At 63.7% G+C, this 15,280-nt stretch overlaps 3 protein-coding genes across 3 annotated transcripts in view; all 3 read left to right on the top strand.

Annotated features, from left to right (window-relative positions):
* The first annotated feature begins 4,297 nt into the window (after positions 1-4,297).
* CHLRE_06g255800v5 (uncharacterized protein) lies at positions 4,298-8,993 on the top strand. The gene is made up of 5 exons (XM_043062697.1): positions 4,298-4,684; positions 4,790-6,352; positions 6,565-6,705; positions 6,902-6,980; positions 7,151-8,993. Exons 2-5 carry the CDS (start codon positions 4,893-4,895, stop codon positions 8,057-8,059), a joined length of 2,589 nt encoding a protein of 862 aa, XP_042923403.1. The 5' UTR covers positions 4,298-4,684; positions 4,790-4,892; the 3' UTR covers positions 8,060-8,993.
* A 94-nt stretch (positions 8,994-9,087) lies between these two features.
* On the top strand, positions 9,088-12,620 carry CHLRE_06g255750v5 (uncharacterized protein). The gene is made up of 6 exons (XM_043062696.1): positions 9,088-9,358; positions 9,731-10,003; positions 10,125-10,187; positions 10,409-10,495; positions 10,848-11,606; positions 11,836-12,620. Exons 1-6 carry the CDS (start codon positions 9,344-9,346, stop codon positions 12,067-12,069), a joined length of 1,431 nt encoding a protein of 476 aa, XP_042923402.1. The 5' UTR covers positions 9,088-9,343; the 3' UTR covers positions 12,070-12,620.
* Positions 12,621-13,807: 1,187 nt separating this feature from the next.
* CHLRE_06g255700v5 (uncharacterized protein) overlaps positions 13,808-15,280 on the top strand; it is a 4,756-nt gene continuing 3,283 nt past the window's right edge. The window contains exon 1 of the mRNA XM_043062695.1: positions 13,808-15,263. Coding sequence (XP_042923401.1) covers positions 14,528-15,263 — 736 coding nt within the window. The 5' untranslated portion in view covers positions 13,808-14,527. The remainder of the gene's footprint in view (positions 15,264-15,280) is intronic.

Raw genomic sequence — 15,280 nt, 5'->3', positions numbered from 1 at the left:
AGGTTGATGCGGTATGCCTGGCGTGTAGAACGCGCGCGCAAACACATGGTACCATGTGATTACAGCGCTGGAAGCTTTGGGAGTCGCTGGTGTGGGCCGTATGCAGCCTCTGCTGCTGGCAGCCGTAAGCAGGGACCGGGCCGCGGCGCGCCCATCCGCACGGGGCTTGTCGGTTGATGCGGTATGCCTGGCGTGTAGAACGCGTGCCCCAACACATTGTACCATGTGATTACAGCGCTGAAAGCTTGGGGAGTCACTGGTGGGGGCGGTATGCAGCCTCTGCCGCCGGCAGGGGCACTGGGTGCTCAGCCGATGTCAGGAACCGTAAACAGGGACAGGGCAGTGGCGCGCCCATCCGCACGGGGCCTGTCGGTTGATGCGGTATGCCTGGCGTGTAGAACGCGTGCCCCAACACATTGTACCATGTGATTACAGCACTGGAAGCTTCGGAGTCGCTGGTGGGGGCGGTATGCAGCCTCTGCCGCCGGCAGGGGCACTGGGTGCTCAGGCGATGTCAGGAACCGTAAACAGGGACAGGGCAGTGGCGCGCCCATCCGCACGGGGCCTGTAGGTTGATGCGGTATGCCTGGCGTGTAGAACGCGCGCGCAAACACATGGTACCATGTGATTACAGCGCTGGAAGCTTGGGGAGTCGCTGGTGTGGGCCGTATGCAGCCTCTGCTGCTGGCAGCCGTAAGCAGGGACCGGGCCGCGGCGCGCCCATCCGCACGGGGCTTGTCGGTTGATGCGGTATGCCTGGCGTGTAGAACGCGTGCCCCAACACATTGTACCATGTGATTACAGCGCTGAAAGCTTGGGGAGTCACTGGTGGGGGCGGTATGCAGCCTCTGCCGCCGGCAGGGGCACTGGGTGCTCAGGCGATGTCAGGAACCGTAAACAGGGACAGGGCAGTGGCGCGCCCATCCGCACGGGGCCTGTCGGTTGATGCGGTATGCCTGGCGTGTAGAACGCGTGCCCCAACACATTGTACCATGTGATTACAGCACTGGAAGCTTCGGAGTCGCTGGTGGGGGCGGTATGCAGCCTCTGCCGCCGGCAGGGGCACTGGGTGCTCAGCCGATGTCAGGAACCGTAAACAGGGACAGGGCAGTGGCGCGCCCATCCGCACGGGGCCTGTAGGTTGATGCGGTATGCCTGGCGTGTAGAACGCGCGCGCAAACGTATGGTACCATGTGATTACAGCGCTGGAAGCTTGGGGAGTCGCTGGTGTGGGCCGTATGCAGCCACTGCTGCTGGCAGCCGTAAGCAGGGACAGGGCAGCGGCGCGCCCATCCGCACGGGGCCTGTCGGTTGATGCGGTATGCCTGGCGTGTAGAACGCGTGCCCCAACACATTGTACCATGTGATTACAGCACTGGAAGCTTCGGAGTCGCTGGTGGGGGCGGAATGCAGCCTCTGCCGCCGGCAGGGGCACTGGGTGCTCAGGCAATGTCAGGAACCATAAACAGGGACAGGGCCGCGGCGCGCCCATCCGCACGGGGCCTGTAGGTTGATGCGGTATGCCTGGCGTGTAGAACGCGCGCGCAAACACATGGTACCATGTGATTACAGCGCTGGAAGCTTTGGGAGTCGCTGGTGTGGGCCGTATGCAGCCTCTACCAAGCCGCTGCCCACCAGGCCGCACAGGCAACCGTCCAAAATCACACGCCCCGGCAATGCCAGCCCATGCCTCTTGCATCGCCCGCGCCCTCCAGAATGCTTGACGCCCTGCATGCGTCCCTAGCAGTACAAGGTTTGCCATGACACACGCATGTTGTCAGGCGGAGAAACCGCAGACAGGGCATTCCAAGCCGCTGCCCACCACGCCGCCCATGCAACCGTCCAAAATCACACGCCCGGCAATGCCAGCCCATGCCTCTTGCATCGCCCGCGCCCTCCAGAATGCTTGACGCCCTGCATGCGTCCCTAGCAGTACAAGGTTTGCCATGACACACGCATGTTGTCAGGCGGAGAAACCGCAGACAGGGCATTCCAAGCCGCTGCCCACCACGCCGCCCATGCAACCGTCCAAAATCACACGCCCGGCAATGCCAGCCCATGCCTCTTGCATCGCCCGCGCCCTCCAGAATGCTTGACGCCCTGCATGCGTCCCTAGCAGTACAAGGTTTGCCATGACACACGCATGTTGTCAGGCGGAGAAACCGCAGACAGGGCATACCAAGCCGCTGCCCACCAGGCCGCACATGCAACCGTCCAAAATCACACGCCCGGCAATGCCAGCCCATGCCTCTTGCATCGCCCGCGCCCTCCAGAATGCTTGACGCCCTGCATGCGTCCCTAGCAGTACAAGGTTTGCCATGACACACGCATGTTGTTAGGCGGAGAAACCGCAGACAGGGCATTCCAAGCCGCTGCCCACCAGGCCGCACATGCAACCGTCCAAAATCACACGCCCGGCAATGCCAGCCCATGCCTCTTGCATCGCCCGGATGGACAGTTCGGTCTGCATGAGGAGGGCGCGCAGGACAAGTCAACAACAACATCATCTCCCGCACCATCATATCCCGCACTATGGTAGCATGCGGTCCCCACCTCCGCATGCCAACTTGCCCCCTAGTCGGGAGCGGTGTCTAGTTGAGATGGGAATCCGGCGCCAGCTGAACCCACCCCCAAATCCCCATGCATGCCCAGCGTAGAGGACCGTTCTAGCACCCGTGCAAAAGTCACGTTGAGGAAGAGTCGTCGGGGGCCAACGGGCTCCGGGACCACAAGAAGACCAGAACGTCACCACACGCCGGCCGGACGGGCCGGTACAGCCGACCCAGTAAGCGGTCGGTACTCTGCTCCGAAGACCCCGTCGCTGAACGGGGATCAGCTTCCAGATGCACTAAAACACTATTGACACTGTAGCCCCGCAGCTACTCACGAAAACATTATCGTTTGCTCCTAATTTTGTGCCCCACTTCTCCATTTGTTGTGTGCCGACGGCAGAATGTAATGTGTTTCATGTTGAATTCTTAATATCACTGTGTCCTAGTCAATGTCCCGTGATGGCTCCCCATTCCTCGGTCAATTCCCTGGTCCTTTTCACCGGTCCTTTCCCCGGTCCTTTCCCCGGTCCTTTCCCAGGTCCCGTTCTTGTTGATTCCCCTACGCATGGAGGAGTAGCATGGTTGAGCTTGACAGCAGCCCCGCCCTGAGTGCGAGTGGTTCAGTGCACTCCAATACGAAGCTGCTGTCAAGGCTGCTGTATACCCCCTCTCCCGCGCGCCTCGTCCCTGCCTGTTTTCTTCAACCCCTCCGCAGCTCCACGGTTCCGCCCGTGCACGGGGTCCATCCCTGACTTCTGTTCATTCCTGACCTCTATCGTCTCAGCTTTTCTTCACTGTGCGCGGGTTAGCTGGACCATGGACTGTGGAAGGAGTTGCAGCGGGCTTTGCACCCCTGACAACTCTGCGTGACTGAAAATGCGGCATCCCCGGCAAATCCTCGTCACCGGCTCTGCGCATCTGCAAAAAGGAAGACTTGATCGGGGTATCCTTCATCCTCGTCAGATCGCCGAAAATCTCCTAAAAGACCATGACATTCCCTCACTTTCCACAAAATATATATGTCACTATGGTAGAGTTTGCCTCTCCTCAGACACCGCTTGTTTTGTTCAAAAGCGTGCGTGAACCCCCCCCTCCGTTTGTCTGGAAAATGGCCAAAATGGCCGTTTAATGTCTGGAGACATTAAGATAGGAGCCCTGAGTGGATCGCTCACCGCAGGTACGTAGCTCACAATGTGGCTGTGATCGAGGTGACTGGAGCTTGTAGCAAAGCAGTGCTCTTATTTTGAACTAAGCTCACAGTGTATAGTGTGCACGTGTGTGCGGTATGTGAGAGAGGAGACGGAAGTGGGTTTGGACATGTGGATAACAGGGGGGAGGAGCAACGCAGCACGTGCTCGTGTCAACGGCTGGTGCTTTGACTAGTTATGAATATTTAGGTTCCTATTGGTGATGCTGCTCTGGAAATGGTTGGCCTGGTCTTCCCTCTGAAGGAGAAAGCTTTTGGCGCTGTACGGTGTACACACTACGCAGAAAGGGCAGTGGACGGAAGCGGAAACAGGCAAAGTGGCACGCATAGCACGCATGCACGGTCCGTGCGCTGATTGCGTGTCCATCTTCATTTGCCCTGTAACCTCAAGGTTTGCGGAGGGCCTGAAGGGTCGGGGCTTGGGGCCGGGAGCTGGCGGGAGCAGACAGGAGTAGGTATGGGGCGAGACGGCAGGTGCATTCCTTCCCATGGCTTAATCCTGCAGCTACAGGAACTGACAATAGTATTATCCTGAAGTGTTTACATCAGCGCTATAGATTGGCTGCATTATAACTGGTGTATCGCTCGAGCGCATGCCAGGGCAGCGGGCAATCCGCTGAATCCAACAGCCGACAGCCGACAGCTTTCGCGACGAGCGTTGCCCTACAATTATAAATTAATAATTTGTAGCACCATTGTATATTGCTTGATACCGCATGCACATGCACTCTAAGTGAGACAGGGAAAAGAGCCCTCTCGCAAAGAAGCCTGGCGGGAAGCATCCTTGAGAATCCTGCATTCAATCCATGCCGCCAAAAAAAGCTAAACCCAGGTTCTTGGATGACTACGGTCCCGAGCCACAGCAAGACCGCGGAAAGGACCCGCCCATTGAGCACCCCGCTGGCGATGCACACTTCAATGTCACGTAAGCGCCCTTCCTTTCGACTCAATGCCATGCATTAGTTCACACATTCTTTGGAGCTCATCAAGTTGCGCCTGGGCCATTGACTGTGTCCTCGCCACCGCGCAGGGTTCGGAGCGGCACGGCCCCTCAGCGCCAACACGCCCCGTTGGCCGAGTTCCCAGGCCACAGCCCTCACGGCGCTTCCGTGGAGCCGCAGCCCCGCGACATTATGACCTCGGGAAGCAGCAGCCAGCCCACAGCCGCTGGTGGTGACCGCCTGGAGCTGGACGTGCTGACGGGGCGAGTAAGCGACGGCGAAACGCATATGTCGACCGGTGCTGCGGGCGCCTACAGTGGGCCCGCACCGCAAGCCGCGAGCAACAGCACGCGCTTGCAGACGCGCACGCGGGGCTCGCGCACCGAGCGGCCTGCCTCAGGCGGCGCTGTCTGCCTTGCTCCAGCCTCCGGCACCTCACAGGACTGCTACACATGGGCTTACGTCAACCCCACCGCGGCAGCAGCGGCAGCCGCCGCCTCGTCCATGCCCGCCACCGCCGCCGCCGCCGCAGCGTCAGGCCCATCGCCGCAGCCGGTTGCTACCCCTGCTGGTGCAGCAGTGGCCTTGGCAGGGGGCGTCGCTACCGCCGCATCAATGCAGGCCGATGAGGCGCCCATAGACGGCCACAGCTGCCGCAGCGGCGCAGCTGACGACGCGGCGGGGGTGTCAGTTGGCAGGGCGGCGGAGCGGTCCGCGGGCGGCGGGCCCGGCCCCGGCAGCGAGCGGGACCGCAAGTGCGGCGGCGGCAGCGTTAGCAGCTGCATGAGCACTGGTGCGGCCGGCTGCGGGCAGGGCAGCATTGTGCGGGAGGTCACTGGCCAGGAGCGGGAGCGCCTGTTGGCGGCCGCGGGTTTCGTGCTCACGGGGGGTGCTGCAGGCGGCGCCGAGGGCAGCGGGGCCGCAGGACCGCAGCAACAGCAACAGCAACTGAAGCAGCATCCGGAACACCAACCGCATCAGCGGCGGCATGAGGGCCCGGGCAGCTGGCAGCAGCCGCTGGCCGCCGATGCGGTGGTGTTCGTGTGCGACCTGGACGCCGTCACGGCCCTGGGCGAGCACATGCGGCGCAGCGGCACCTGCCCCGCCGCGCTGCGAGACCTTACCGGCTGCGACTTCGCGGTCTTTGCCCGCCTGCCGCCGCCGCGGCCGCAGCCGCCGCCGCCGCAGTCACCGCCGTCACCAAAAGGCGCGGGCAAGAGCAGCAACAGCACGGAGGGCGGGAAACGCAAGGGCGGGGGCAAGGACGGGCGCCGGCGCAAGGGCCGGGGCAAGAAGTCGGCAGCCGTGGAGGCGGCGGTGGTGGAGCCGCTGCCTGTGGCGCCGGGCGATCGCCTCACGCCGCTGGTGGTGTGCCGGCAGGCGCCGGCAGACGGCGCGCTGGCGCCGAAGCTACAGCAGGCGGTGGAGGCGTTCGAGCAGGGGGCGGCGGGCGGCGTCTTCAACACGCAGCGGCGCAGCGCCAACAAGACGGCGGCGGTGGTGGCGGAGCAGCCGGTGCAGGCCAGCGGGAGGGGAGGCGGGCGGAGAGGAGCCGGTCAGCGGCAGCTGAGGCAGGTGCGGGTGGCGCCGCCGCCGCTGGGTACCACCGGCATGGTGTGGGCCAAGACCACGCCCACCGCCGCGCCCGGACTGTGAGTGGGTGGCGCATGCCGTGGGACGGACGTGGGACTGGCACTTGATCCAGCTGCGGGGGCCTAGGCCGCACAGCACACAAGTACACGTATCTGCCGCTTACACTGGATTGAACCCCAAGCCCTCCAGCTTGACGCCTGATCCATGTCCCTCTCCTCTCCCTGCTCTCCCTGCCTGCCTGTTGCCTCCTTCCCCCTCCGCCGCGCCTCAGCTACGCGCACCTGCTGGAGCCCACCAAGGGCCCGGCGCGTGTGGCGCGCATGCGGGAGGTGATGGCGGCGGCCTCGGCGCTGCTGGAGGCGCAGCACCCGCGCCACATGACCCTGCTGCGGGAGCACGGCAGGGGCAGGGAGTGAGTGGCGCCGCGGGGGCCGGGATCAGGGGAGTGGAGTAGTAGCCGCAAGGGCGGTGCAGGCACTACCACAGCTGCCGCTGTTGGGGCCTTTGGGACCAGCACCGGCCACTACCTCGCCTGCTCTCTCACCCCACCCCTCTGGATAGGTTCAAAGTTAACCCCCCCCCTCCGGCCCCCTCCCTGGTCCCTGCAGGCACCACGGCGCCGGCACGGGGCCGTTCTGCTCCATGTCTTACACACTCAACTACTACAACCGAGTGCACTTCGACCAGGTAGGCGCGGGGCGTGCTGCGGGTGGCGGGGAAGGGCGAGCGGAAGACGGGAACTACATTGAACCCCCATGACACGTACCGGTATACACACGCACCCTTTTTGCACCTCCAACCCACCTCCTCCTGCCCCTCTCCCTCCCCCCCCCTGCCCGCCTGCCCCGCGCGCGCAGGACGACCCGGCTCTGTCCTTCATCACCTGGCTGCTGGTGGGCGCCGGCGAGCTGTGCGGCGGCGCCTTCCGCCTGGGCAACCTGCACCTGCGCTTCACGCCGCTGCACGGCACCACCCTGCTGCTCAACACGCGGCTGGTGGCGCACGGCACCGAGCCCTGCGCCACCCTGTCCGGCGACCTGCGCCGCCTCGGCTCCGCGGCCTGGGTGCGGCACTGCGTGGTGGCGGCGGTGGAGCGCTGGCGCGTGGGCGCGCGGAAGGAGTTCACACGCAACCGGCCCAAGGCGTTCAGCGACCCGGAGGCGTACGCGCTGTGGCGTGTGCGCAAGGCGGCGGAGCTGGACCGGGCGCACAAGGCGGCGGTGGCGCGGCACGAGGCGGAGCCGCGGCCGCGGGGCAGTCCGAGCGAGGCGACGTTGATGCGGCGCAGCATTATGGCGTGTGGCGACAAGGCGGCAGAGGCGCTGTTCGACTGGGAGGTGGTGCGCGAGGCGGAGGGGTGCTGGGATGTGGTCCAGCTGCCGGGGCCGGAGGGGCTGGGGGAGGAGGGGATGGAGGCAGAGGCGGAGCCGGAGGCGGCGGGGAAGCTGCTGGGCGGCAGCGCCGCGGCGCTGCAGGCGGAGAAGCGGCAGAAGAGGTGCAAGTCGGTGGCGCCGGTGGCGCGTCGGAAGAGCAAGCGGAAGCAGGCTGAAGCCGAGGCGGCGGAGGTGGCGGTAGGGGCGGGCGCGGTGCAGCGGGCCCGCGGGGCTGCCGTGCGGCAGCCACAGCAGCAGCAGCTGGTGGCGTTGACGCCGGCAGAGGCGGTGAAGCAGCGCAAGCGGAAGCAGGTGGAGGCGGTGGCGGAGGTGGCGGTGCAGCCGGTGGGGGAGCGCCGGGGCGTGTCGTCGGCCAAGCGCGCCCGCGGATAAGGCCCTGCACGCGGGCCCGGCGTAGGAAAGAGGTCGCAGCAGAGTCTTGCCGTTGCAGTGTTCAAGCGCCTTGACAGCGGGCAAGTGCTGCTGGGGGCCCAGCGGAGGTGGCTGTTGCGGTCAGTGGTGGTGGTGGTGGCTGGCCGCAGCAGATGCCCGCATGGTGCCGCATGTGCTGCAGCTTTGTGTCGAGTAAGGGATGGTGGCTTTGCGTTGAATTGGGATGTGTGAGATGGTTGGTGTGTGCGTGGGAGGCGTCTGTCGTACTGTGGCGTGTGTTGCCTGGTGTGCTGGACTGGCAGGCGGCGTTCACATATGTTAGTCGCGTACGGTATGCGCATAGCAGAGCTAGTGCTGTGTGTTGCTGTATCAGTTGACTGGGGGTTGCGAGGGGCACACGGCAGTGAACAACGGCGGAAACATTCGCTTGCGCGCAGGGGTGCCTGCTTGCGCGACCTTTTGCGCGCCCGCTCTGGATGGGGTAACCTGTGTTCTGATAACGCATCAGAACCGACTACGTGACACCTTTATCGGCAAAGCTTTCAGGTTATAAAGCGGTGCAGGAAGGCATGGAACAACACGTCGATTCTAATTTCTAGCGATGCAACGCCGACCCGCGTCGTTCGCCAGACATCACAAGCCCAGTGCATTCCTGGTACTTATTTGCAGTTTTAGAATGCACAGTTGGGGACCTGGAGCTGAACTTGCTTGATGTGACTGTTGGTGTGCCCGCGGCAACCCGGCGAGGGCGCGCAGCAAATGAACGGAGCTGTCCTATGCAAGGAGAAGCAGTGGAACTCCATACGCCTTATAACCATGTTACGAAGGGTTCTCACCAGTCACATCAGCCGCTGCGGGAAGAAGCGTTAGGACTGCCGAAGGACTTGCGTTCTTGCAATAGAGGCTGTTGGGGGCTTACACGGAATTCAGCAAAACACTACTGGTGCGCCCTCGGCACGGTGCCCAACCGCCGTCCGTTGCGGAAGCTTTTCGATTTGCACAATCGGATCGCCTCATGCCCAGTCCAAAAGTCATCATACAGTACTCAATCCACTTTGTTACTGAAGACTGCATATAACAACATACACACAAGCGTGGTGGTCCGCTGCTGTCCTCGCTGCTGGCCTCCTGCCACGTCCTGCCCTGCCTGGCGCACAGAGCCTTCGCTGCTGCGCTTGTGGCGCCCTGCCTGCCTACGTCATCCAGGCCGCGGTTACGTCATCACGTCTAGCCTGCTACCGTCGCGCGACGCTTGAGCAGGTTAGCGCCGGGCTGCCGTCAGGGATGTTTGCGCGGGATGCCGGGATGCTTTGGACCGGGGTCGCGTCAACTGCAGTCAGGGGTGGCGCACGCTGCGCCGGGTAGATTTTGCAGCGATGTCGAGGCTGAGAGATGTGCGGGAACATCAATTTGTGCACAGGGTACACCAGTTGCCTCACTGCCCGTCTGGCCATCCATGCCATCTCAGCGCACCCATATGCCGCCCGCGTTGGGTTGCCGCTATGTGTGCTGAACCCCTTGAACGCTGGTGCCACATCTGTGGCTTCCATAATTTCTGTTGTGTCAGGGCCTCAAGCCACGCAGGAGCTGTTGCGCTGTCGCTGTCACATCACATACCGGTTCACACGCGCACGCCCCTGCCACACCACCCGCACTCGCACACACACGCAGGTGCTGCCTCCTCACTCCACGTCCCGTTCGAGCCGCCCATCCAATATGCAGCTTTCCAGCAGCCTGCGCAGCGCCCGCTCCGCTGCTGCCAGCAGCGGGTGCGCCCTGGCTCCCCGACCGGTCGTGGCGTGCCGCCGCGTCACGCCGTCCGTCACCCGGCCCGGCCCCTTCACCATCGCCACCGGCCCGCTGCTGCCTGCCTCCCGCAGCAAGGCCGGCGGCGGCATCCGTGTATTCAGCTCTGCGCTTTATGAGTTTGGCCAGCAACTCAAGGTGAGGTCGTACTTGATGAGCACGCAACCTTCTTTATCGTACGTTGCCATGCCCATACTCGGGGCAGGGGGGCGGCCATCCAGCAGGCGGCACGTGACTGATGTGTGTACCGTATTTACAGGAGGACCTTGAACATGACCTTAGCCGGGCGCGTGTTGATGCCATCACAAACAAAACTCGCATCGTAAGTTGACATACACACATGGGCCTGACCCACCATGACCCGGCCTGCCCGAGATCCTGCATGTGATTGGCCTCATACTCAGTCAGGGCCTCATTAGGGGGCTGCGCGATGTAGGACAACAACACCCGGCGACACAGTTGTGAAGCAGGGGAGGGGTGGAGTGTTTTACTTCCCAACGGTGAGCTACTACCTGCATGCAACCGGTGCTCCCGCTGCTGCAGGCTGAGCTCGAGCAGCAGCGGCGCATCCTGATGGCGGTGGGTGGCATGGCAGACGACGAGCCCGAGCTGAAGGCGGCGTTGATGCAGGTGCGAGTATGGTAGTCCTTGATGGCGTGTGTGACTCCGTATGTTTGTGGCCTAGGAAGGGGTGCGGGACGGTGTGACGCACAATACACCGATTGGCCCGGCACCAGACAGGTTACCGTGCTTGCCTGCTGCACTCACTCACTCGTGTGTGTCACAGCAGCATGCGCCTCAGCTCCGCGGGCGTGGGCAGTCTCGGCATCCGAGATGGGCACTTTAGGGGGTGACACAGTATATGGGACGCACGCATGGAAGCACACGCACCCAGTACTTGCGTCACTTGAACAAATGTCCTAATACCGTACGTGTAACCTTGCCCGCCCTGCGCCACCGCCCATATGGCCGGTGAAATCAGCTTGAGGAGATCCTGGGAGTCAGCTTCAACGAGCTGCAGCTGATGCTGGCCGAGACGCTCGCCGACCACCCCGCCAAGATGGACAACCTGGCTGCCATGGCCGCCGTGGTGGGCACCGGCAGCGACGGCGGGGGCGACGAGAGCGGCGACCGCCGCACTGCCGACGCCGCCGACGCCGACGGCGACGGCGACGGCGGCGAGCGGGCCTGGCTGCGCTTCAAGGCTGATGTCCGCGCCTGCCTGGCCGATCTGCGCAACAGGAAGGGTGGCATCACGCTGCATCGCGCCATCGTCAAGGACATGGTGAGCGCCTCCAGCAACCCCGGCGCCCGCCGCTCGAGCAGCTCCGTGGACAAGATGGCTCGTGAGGAGCTGGATCGGCTGATGCCCTTCCTGCTCGATGACTTCCTGGACAACATGCCGGGGCTCAAGGCCGCGTTCACGGGCAAAGCAGAGCCCGGTGCCGAGGGTGATGACGGCGAGGACGAGGAGGAGGGCGAGGCGCAGGGCGTCGGCGAGGACGCGGTGGACAGCAGCAGCGGCGGCAGCGGCGGCGGCGGGGTGCTGTCCTGCACGGCCTGGCAGCAGGTGCTGGGCCGCACGGTGCCGGCCAGCAGCCCCACGCTGGCGCTGGTGCTGGCGCGCGGCTACCTGGCCATGGCGCCGCGGCAGTACCGCGCGCTGGCGCTGGTGCGGATGATCCTGCCCGGCAAGACTGGCGGCGGCGTGGACGGCGCGCTCACGCGCAAGGAGGGGCTGGTGAGCTGGGGTTCCGCTGGGTGTGGTCCTGCGTGTGCATGCAGCTAGCTGTAGGCCTGTAGCTGACTGTTGTGACACACACGTCTCGAGTGCAGCAAGCGCGCGCAGGCAGCCGCTGTTGCGGCGTGCGCCCACCGCTGACGCTCCCCGTACATGGTTCCCGCCAATCCGGTTGCCCGTGCGTGCGTCCGGGAGACTAATAACCCGCCACTGTCGCACTTGTCCGCAGAGCCTCCTCAAGAAGCTCCGCCCTGGTATCAGCGGCCTGGCTGACAAGGACAAGCAATGGCTGGAGTGGGTGATTGCCCGGCTGGCGGCGGAGTTCGCGGTCCAGCCCGCCGGCGATGGCCACGAGCCCGAGCCCAAGCGCCCCGAGCTGCCTCCCACTGCTGTGCAGCGTGAGCCCCCGGCGGAGGAGCAGCACAAGCCCACCGCCGGTGCGCGCGATTCCCCGAACATGTAACGGCGCGTCCCATGTATGAGCTCCGGGCGGGGGGCAGTTGCGGTGAGGAAAGGGCTGCTTCTTGCTGGGCACGAGCCCATGAAGCCCACGGCAGCGACGCATGCATGCCACCGAATCGTTTGTGAGGGGTGAATGGCTTGGCGTGCGGCGTTGACGGGTGCTGTACGGGTGATGTCTTTACGTGAGCGCGGGCATCCGTGTACCGGTTGTGCGTGTGTGGGACACTTCGTCCACGTGGGATACACGATCAGCAGGACTGGCTAAAGGCGTCGTGAAGCTTCTCAGGGATGCGAACATGCGGGGCTCGCTTGTTGCACACGCCGCGGCGGACAGCAACTTGTTCACTTGATTGATTGCATGCTCTCTTGCGCCAGGGTAGCGGCAGAAGGGGCCAGGCGCAAATAAAGGGGTGGCAGGGTGGAACAGGAACCGACAGTGTCAGACCTGGGCGTGTTACGCAGTGTTGCCAATTGTGGCGTTCGTGAGCGCGGTGATGCGGCGAGGTCACGCGCTTACGGCATTAGCGCACCACTCTGTAACGGACCGAACCTGCCAGAAACCCGTCCAAAAGCCGAATGATGCCATCCGCTTGTCGTCGTATGCTTCATCCAACGGAAGTAGCCGCGCAAGGCGCGCGTTTAACCGCCTGGGCACTTCACGACATTTGGGGCCCGAATACCAGATGTTGGGGAGAAGCGGGGCTGCAGGCTGAACGCTAGTGGTTGCCACTGTCGTGCTTCCGGGGCCCGCGGCTGCCCATGCACTGACCCACCAGTTTAGATTGGTGCGGTTACCCGGGTTCCTCGCATAGGGGGCACGGCAGCACTGCCCCGCCGGCTTTTGAGAAGCAACCGTAGTACCGTAGTTGCTACGTCCTGGGCATGGCTGGGTTGTGTCTGTCGCCTCGGGGCTTGCAAGGGCACCTAACCGTCGCCACCTCAAAGGGAAATGGTGACATACAACGATGGAGGACACGGGGTCGGGCAAAGCTTGGCTGGGTTGCCCGCGCCGGGGTCACGGACTCACCGCAGCGCTGCCGTGCCAGCCAGTTACGGCCGCCGTGGGATGTGGCGGAGATTTGATTGCTGGAGCCCTTTGGCATGGGCTGGCTGCCGGCGTTGCACCGGCCGCCGCCGCCGCCGCAGTAGCACGGTGGGTGATGGAGGGGGTACGCGGTGTATGGGAGGTGACGCGTTGCACTTTCAGCTGGACGCTTGAGAACCAGCCAAGCAAGCCCACTTCGGGGACAGGTTGAATTTGTGGTATGAGAGTTGCCCCTTCATGCTCGGTACGTGCTTAAGTGCTGTGCAGCTCTAGGGCCTAAGTGGTCTAGGTTGTGGTGGAGGTTTAACGTCCTGGGCGGGAAGGTGGAAGCCGGGGAGCGAGGACAGATGGGAGATTGGGAGAGGGAGTGGGGTCGTGGCGCATCTTGTGTGGTGTTACAAACAGCAATAGGCACAAGCTTGCCAAGCTCAACTAATAATACGGGCAAGCGTGGATAAGGGCCACGCAGCCTTTTCTTCGTAGTTGCGAGTCAAACTCCCAGTTCTGGAGGCTATGCACAGCCGGTGCGCCAGCTGGTGTCGCTTCAATAGATGGGATGGTGGTTTTGCGTTGAATTGGGATGTGTGAGATGCAGGGGTGCGGGGTGGCCAACTCGGCCCATGTGATCGGCAACGGCCGGCAACCGCCCCCAATTCCCAGTTGCGACCAGGCCCCGGCCCGATTTCTTTGCATAGACCAATAAGGGGCACCTCATAGAAGACCCCTGACGCGCCGGGCGAATAGTTTACTGGCCTTTGACCGATGTTTGAAATTCACCAAGCAATTCTGCAACCTTTCTCTTTTTGGAGCGCCCGGCGCGCCAGGAACCCTCCATGTAATCATATAGACTAGATGGAGCCATTACTTGGTCGCGGGCGGATCTTAACACTCTGCTCGGCGCTACTGCTGCCGGTGAGACGTCGGCCTCGTGCTAAGTCGCCGGGATAACGGAAATGTCCTACTGGGGCCTGCATAAGTAGGATGGGCTGCGTCTCATAACAATATGTGGTGTCAACGCGACAAATCAAATGCGCATTCGGGTCAGGACACACACGGAAGCTTGCACAACCCCCGAATAGGCATCTCAGATACATATGGTAGCGTATGAGCCAGGCACGCAACATGCAGCAGCGCCAACGCGTATACAACTCTGTGGCGTAGAATTTCAATGCGCGGGATCAGCTGGGGCTGCAGCCCGCGGCTGCTAGGTGCGCCATATCTGCTGACAAGGTTAAGAATGAGAGGTCCCAGGGGTCAGGGTCTTCGATGCTTGGATATTGGGAGACATGCACGATGCATGTGTGCATTTGCGTGCAGGGGAAGCCCTTTTTCCGTTACACTGTCCAAATAGGCATCTACCATATTGTAGCAAGTGTTAAGTTGTATTGTCCTGTCCGAAGCGCGGGCGAGTGCTATGAAAGACTGTCGGGAGGTCACTGGCCAGGAGCGGGAGCGCCTGGCGGCCGCGGGCTTCGTGCTCACGGGGGGTGCTGCAGGCGGCGCCGAGGGCAGCGGGGCCGCAGGACCGCAGCAACAGCAACAGCCGCTGAAGCAGCAACCGGAACACCAACCGCATCAGCGGCGGCATGAGGGCCCGGGCAGCTGGCAGCAGCCGCTGGCCGCCGATGCGGTGGTGTTCGTGTGCGACCTGGACGCCGTCACGGCCCTGGGCGAGCACATGCGGCGCAGCGGCACCTGCCCCGCCGCGCTGCGAGACCTCACCGGCCGCGACTTCGCGGTCTTTGCCCGCCTGCCGCCGCCGCGGCCGCAGCCGCCGCCGCAGTCACCGCCGTCACCAAAAGGCGCCGGCAAGAGCAGCAACAGCACGGACGGCGGAAAACGCAAGGGCGGGGGCCAGGACGGGCGCCGGCGCAAGGGCCGGGGCAAGAAGTCGGCAGCCGTGGAGGCGGCGGTGGTGGAGCCGCTGCCTGTGGCGCCGGGCGATCGCTTCACGCCGCTGGTGGTGTGCCGGCAGGCGCCGGCAGACGGCGCGCTGGCGCCGAAGCTACAGCAGGCGGTGGAGGCGTTTGAGCGGGGGGCGGCGGGCGGCGTCTTCAACACGCAGCGGCGCAACGCCAACAAGACGGCGGCGGTGGTGGCGGAGCAGCCGGTGCAGGCCAGCGGGAGGGGAGGAGGGCGGAGAGGAGCCGGTCAGCGGCAGCAGCGG

The sequence above is a fragment of the Chlamydomonas reinhardtii genome, chromosome 6 (genome assembly GCF_000002595.2).
Source record: "Chlamydomonas reinhardtii strain CC-503 cw92 mt+ chromosome 6, whole genome shotgun sequence".
Taxonomy (NCBI): Eukaryota; Viridiplantae; Chlorophyta; class Chlorophyceae; order Chlamydomonadales; family Chlamydomonadaceae; genus Chlamydomonas; species Chlamydomonas reinhardtii.
Note: the sequence above shows the minus strand (reverse complement) of the source record. Positions and strands in the feature narration are given on the sequence as shown.

What these genes read in the sequence shown, in the direction of transcription:
- CHLRE_06g255800v5 (XM_043062697.1), top strand. Translation starts at nt 4,893, where the DNA reads ATGACCTCGGGAAGCAGCAGCCAGCCCACAGCCGCTGGTGGTGACCGC. An exon ending in GAGCACGGCAGGGGCAGGGA is followed by an intron (nt 6,706 to 6,901) that starts GTGAGTGGCGCC and finishes TGGTCCCTGCAG; the next exon opens with GCACCACGGCGCCGGCACGG. An exon ending in ACCGAGTGCACTTCGACCAG is followed by an intron (nt 6,981 to 7,150) that starts GTAGGCGCGGGG and finishes CCGCGCGCGCAG; the next exon opens with GACGACCCGGCTCTGTCCTT.
- CHLRE_06g255750v5 (XM_043062696.1), top strand. An exon ending in AGTTTGGCCAGCAACTCAAG is followed by an intron (nt 10,004 to 10,124) that starts GTGAGGTCGTAC and finishes CCGTATTTACAG; the next exon opens with GAGGACCTTGAACATGACCT. An exon ending in TGAAGGCGGCGTTGATGCAG is followed by an intron (nt 10,496 to 10,847) that starts GTGCGAGTATGG and finishes CGGTGAAATCAG; the next exon opens with CTTGAGGAGATCCTGGGAGT.